Source organism: Otolemur garnettii, unplaced genomic scaffold (genome assembly GCF_000181295.1).
Source record: "Otolemur garnettii isolate 467f Iridium unplaced genomic scaffold, OtoGar3 scaffold00004, whole genome shotgun sequence".
Classification (NCBI taxonomy): domain Eukaryota; kingdom Metazoa; phylum Chordata; class Mammalia; order Primates; family Galagidae; genus Otolemur; species Otolemur garnettii.
The window spans coordinates 24,675,188-24,681,187 of record NW_003852399.1 but is presented as its reverse complement, the minus strand read 5'-3'; the positions used below and the strand labels follow the sequence as shown (position 1 = coordinate 24,681,187).

At 31.4% G+C, this 6,000-nt stretch overlaps 1 protein-coding gene across 2 annotated transcripts in view; it reads right to left on the bottom strand.

Moving 5' to 3' along the window:
• Nucleotides 1–297: 297 nt before the first annotated feature.
• RRM2B (ribonucleotide reductase regulatory TP53 inducible subunit M2B) overlaps nt 298–6,000 on the bottom strand; it is a 28,500-nt gene continuing 22,797 nt past the window's right edge. For both annotated transcript variants that reach the window (XM_023518145.1, XM_023518146.1), the window contains exons 7-9: nt 3,713–3,817; nt 2,193–2,306; nt 298–497 (exon numbers count right to left, since the gene is read on the bottom strand). In XM_023518145.1, the coding sequence (XP_023373913.1) occupies nt 345–497; nt 2,193–2,306; nt 3,713–3,817 (372 nt within the window). In that variant the 3' untranslated portion in view covers nt 298–344. The remainder of the gene's footprint in view (nt 498–2,192; nt 2,307–3,712; nt 3,818–6,000) is intronic.

Here is a 6,000-nt window from a genome sequence, read left to right as displayed (position 1 = left end):
TTAAAGATAAGTGCACTGAGGTATACAGAGATTAACTGCCTTGCCAATGGTCACACAAAGGAGTAAGGGCAGAACCTCAAATTCATATCTGACCCTTCACTCTATGTTCTTAACCACTACATAATTCCATTTTACGTTCCAGTGATGAAACAAAAGCATTTTGGTTACATTCTTGTTGTTATACAGGAAAATTATATAAATCCACACTGATTGGAATTTGGCTTTGGACTTCCTTTTGATCAAATTATCATTCCCAAAGAATATACTTTTAAGTTTTTTAAAAAGAAAAATAGAGTGCTATCTACCAATAGTAGGTTGCTAGGGTTTTAAAACAGGGGAGATTTTTAAAAATCTGCATCCAAAGTGAAGACATTATCTGTGGTTTCCGTCATAACAGCAAAACGTTGGTACTCTGAAACTCGTTTCTCAAAGAAATTCGTTTTTCCTTGTAAAGAAATGTTTTCCATAAAATCAAAAGGATTTTCTGCCTGGAAAATCTGAAAAGAAATATTATTAGACATTCTAAAGAATCCAAATTATATCCCACAAGAAGAGCAAAAATGACAAAAACAGAGCTCAGGTTTCCCAACATCTATCTAGTCACCTATCAGATCACATTATTCCCCTAAGATCCTGGAGGCACTCAAGACTGAATCAGCACTCAAACCTGACAAATTTTAAGATAACCTAGATCAACTACTAACCTTCTCAAGAAACTATACTAACATCTTTGGCATTCTAAGAAATAGAAAGAAAAGAGTGTTTCACAAAATCAATATTTAATACATAGTAATACTGACCAAATGAAAATGTTTCCACAACTTGAGATCAGATACACCATAAAAACTATAGGCATTTGTTATAGGTATAATTATTAAATAGTCACATGTACATAGCACTACATGTTAAATTAAACATTAAAATGTTAAATTACCAACACTCTACTGTGGTCCTAAGTGTATTTCTTAGTTCATAGTAGAATAACCAACAAATTGACATTATGGACCATGATGAGGGAAGACAGAATAAACATCCATAGTGATTAGATGTCACCAAACAAAAAGTAGGACATAAACTGACAAGAAGCTTTTTCACTGCTTCAGAATTCAAGAAGCAGACTTGGAAATACAGCTTAATGAAAACTCTTAAGATATTTCACTGATTCACAAGGGTATTTCACAAGAGCATTTTTGAATTTAGGAGCATCTCAGCAGGAAATATGAACGGCACATATAAGAATGTATTTAAGTAATCCGATTTTTTAAATAGGCTAAGTATCTAAACAGACAAAAAAAGAAATTTCTTCTATGAAGTTATATGAAAAGGCCAAGAAGCACATAAAAAGATGCTTATCATTATCCATTATGGATATGCAAATCAAGACACAATGAGGTATCATTTCACACCCACTATGACGGCAATAATTTTAAAAAAAAAACAAATACTTTTTGGTGAGGATATGAAGAAATAAGAAGCTTCATACACTGACAGGACTATAAAACTATACAACGACTTTGGAAAACAGTCTGGCAGTTCTTCTAATGATTAAATATGACTCAACAGTTTCACTCCTAGGCAGATATACACTCAAAAGAAATTAAAACATGCCCACAACAAGCTTGTACATGAATGGTAGTAGCAGCATTATTCACTATAACTAAAAAGTGAAAATAATCCAAATATCCATCAACTGATGAATGGATAAATAAAATTTGGTATATCTATACAATGGAATATTATTTGGTCATTAAAAAAAATGAAGTACTGATACATGTTATGACATGAATGAACCTTAAAAACATCATGCTATGTGAAAGATGGTTTCAGTAAAAATATATTTTAGGGGCCTTAATTTTTTTTCTTTTTTCTGAGACAGAGTCTCTCTGTTACCCTCTGTAGAGTACTGTAGCATTGTAGCTCACAGCAACCTCAAACTCCTGAGCTCAAGTGATTCTCTTGCCTCAGCCTCCCAATTAGCTGGGACTACAGACGCCCACCACAACACCCCTTATTTTTAGAGACAGGGTCTTGCTCTTACTCAGGCTGGTCTAGAACACCTGGGCTCAGGCAATCCACTTGCCTTGGCCTCCCAGAGTGCTAGGATTATAAATGTAAGCCACTAAGCTCAGCCTAGGGCCTGGATTTACTATTTTAACTAGTAATAATACCTTTTTTTTTTTTTAACATTTTACCTTTGAGAATCCAAGTTCTACAAGTAATCTGTCAGCCACAAACTCAATGTACTGTTTCATCAAAATACAGTTCATTCCAATGAGGCCAACTGGTAAAGCTTCTGTTAAAAACTCCTGGGATATAAACAAACAGAAGAGTAAATAAATACATATTTTCCAAATAGAAAGAAGGTTTTATTTTTATTAATTTTCTAAGATACTGATTTTGTTCAAGGAAAGTAAAGTAGGATAAATAAATTCTTTCAAAATTGGAAGTGATGTCCATGCGATTAAAATGTTTGGGGTATTACTATTCACATTATTTCACATTTTTGAAGAACCAAAACTAAATGGAAACTAAAACCAAATTACTGGATTTTTTAAAGTAGCATATATATAGAATCTGGATATATATGCTTTCTCAATAGAAAAAAGGTGATGGTTTGTTCTGAAATATCTAATAAAAGACTCAAAGATGATTTTCGTGAGAAGTATGACTATTTCAGAGTTAGGAAAGAGGGAAAATTGAAATAACAAAGAATGTGAGAAATAAACAGAAACAGATCTGGGGGTTGGGAGATAAACTGAATGCCAATCCTACTGAAAGATAGTTGTAGATTGTTAACAGAGGAAAAATTAAAAACATTATTAATTACTTGGATTTAGTTCTCAAAATGATTAAAGATACCAAAATGCATTTTATGACTTTTTCCCTCAATATGAAAACTATGCCTATTAAACTACGCAGTGTGGGGAGGAAAGAGGGGGGAAGGAGGCGGGAATGGGTGAAGGGAGGTTGATTAGAGGGATCACTTCTATGGTTTATCTTACAAGGGTACAAGCGAATCTTTCTAAGAGTAGAATATAAACGTCTTAACACAATAATTAAGAAAATGACATAAAGGCTATGTAAACCAGTTTGATGAAAATATTTCAAATTGTATATGAAAACACCACACTGTACCCCATGATTGCATTAATGTACACAGCTATCATTTAATAAAAATAAAATAAAATAAAATAATTAACTGTTAGAATGATCAAAACACATCCTAAGTGAAGCATCTAGCTCTTTCTAGTAAGAAATCTTTACATATTATATGTTAAATTTCATTATTTAGTAATTCATTACTCATTCAATTTCTAAACATTTGGTATATACTTCAATCTAGGTATCTTGCTAGGTTATTGAAAATACAAAGCAAATGAGAAACTATCACTGCCCTCTAGTCACATAATAAAAATATAAAGTTCCAATAAATAAATATTTTGTTACTGCATGAAATTTAACAGATAGATCAGTGAGACAGAAAAATAACCCTAAAACAGATTTTAGCACGCATAAAACCTATAATAAAGACTAATTTATAAACTTTATTATAAACTCACATAATAATTCCAATATATCATGTACTGGTACTGTCAGATTGGCTGATATTTGTATTAACCTACAAAATTACAATTTTATCTGAGTCAACCTAACAGTCGTACAAATAGTAGAGAAAGAGAGATGAGCTAAATACGTAAACTTCCCTGCTTACCTGCTCAATTTTGACAGCCTCAATAATGATCTCCCTGACTCTTTCTTCTGAAGGCTTATTTACTAAGTACCGAAACATCAGGCAAGCAAAGTCACAGTGAAGACCCTAAAATAGAAGAAAAAAAGCATTGTCAAAGAACATTTAATCAGGTATTTGCACAGAGTAATGTGTCAAGCATCATAAGTAGGTTCTAGGAATACAACACGAAACTTCTGAAAAATGGGCTCAGCACCCAGAGCTCAGTGAGTAGGGCACCAGCCACATACACAGCCCGAGTCTGAGGCTGCAGTGAGCTATGATGCCATTGCACTGTGCTCAGGGCACAGGGTGGGACTCTGTCTCAACAACTACAACAACAACAAAAAAAGCAAGGAAATAAAAAGAAAAAAATAAGCAAGGAAATAAAATTTAAAAATTTTAAAAATTAAAAAGTACAAAAATTAATCTTGAAGAATAAATGGGAAGAACTTTATAAGGACATTTTAAAAAGGAACATTTTGAGGCCTGACACCTGTAGCTCAGTGGCTAGGGCCACCAGCCACATACACTGGAGTTGGTGGGTTTGAATCCAGCCCATGCCTGCCAAACAACAATGACAACTACAACCAAAAAATAGCTGGGCGTTGTGGCGGGTGCATGTAGTCCCAGCTACTTGGGAGGCTGAGGCAAGAGAACTGCTTAAGCCCAAGAGTTGGAGGTTGCTGTGAGCTATGACGCGCTGGTACTCTACGCAGGGTGATAGCTTGAGATTCTGTCTCAAAAAAAAAAAAAAAGGAAAATTTTGAGATTTATCCTACCAGTTATTAAAACATAAAACTATAATAACTAAAATAGTCTGTTATAGCACAAAATATGATAAGTCAATGAGGTAGAAAAAATAGCCATGAAACAGATTTTGCTATAATAAAACCTTAATATATAGTAAAGAAGACAGCCCAAGTCAATGGAGAAAGGATGGATTAATTAACAAAGATAACTGGAAAAACTTTCTAAGAGTGTTTGAAATAAAATTAAGCTAAACTATTATACTATACTATCCTATACTGTAGTTATACTGAATTCTATACTTACACTAAACAAATTTCAATTGCACTAGAAAGTTAAATGTTAAAAAGCCAAAAAGGAAATATATGTGATTATTTAACTTATATCTCAAAGTGAATCATGCCAAACTAGGTTTGGAATGTTTAAAGAATAAATAAAATTAAAAAGCAAAGGACAAACTGGAAAAATATTTGAAATAAATATAACAAAATCCATAGTTTATGTTATATTCATACAATAAATATGACAAAGTCAATAAACAAATTCTTATTGAAAAAGCCCAGTCACTATCCATTGGGAATACACATGGGGCAAGCATGACTTCTTCCTTTTAAGGATTATACACTACTACATAAATAAATTTAAAATATTATGAGCACTTTTAGTTAAATAAGGTAAATATTAATATTGCAACAAAAATAAAGGCAAAAGTTAAAACCAGGTAACTAAGAATACAAATGACTAATATCATTAAGAAAAATATTCAATTTAAGTAGTAATTAAATACAAATGACATCAATAATGAGATATCAATTATCCCTACCAAATTTATCAAATATTTAGCAAATTAACCTAAACTCTGGTAAGGGTACAGTAGAAAATATTCATATACTGCTAGGTGGAGTTGAAAATTTCTATAAATTTTCTGGAAAGAAATCTACAAATAAGTATGAAATATCTTACAATCTAATAATAATTCATACTTTTTACAATCAAGTTTAAGAAAATCTTACATACAAAGGAAACAATCAAAAGTTCTAATTATGGAAGAGTCAATTAAATGATACATTCATTCATTATTATATAGATTATATAATTAGATAACAAAACTACTGTTTTCCAAAAATGCTTGATACCACATAAAAACAATCAGAATATTTTACCAAGTGGAAAAGAACACCTCAACTCATAAAAATATGAATTGTAAAAATATGATGTTTATATCTCTAAATAGATTTAAATGTAGAAAAAAGTCTAAAAAGAAATGCAATAAAAAATGTGATCATCTCTGTGTTGAGATTAAGTAATTTTTTTATTCTCTCAATTCTCTATTATAATCACATGATGATACTAATAAAAGTTATTAGCAATTTAAGGGCATGAAACAGCAAAAAATAATTATATAAAGCATTTCATGACACTTAAAATGTATTTTCACATGTATCCTATTTCACCTCATTCTAACAAAACTCTTGTTAGGTTTTTTAGTTGAAGAAACCAAGGTTCAAAGAAATTAAGTATTA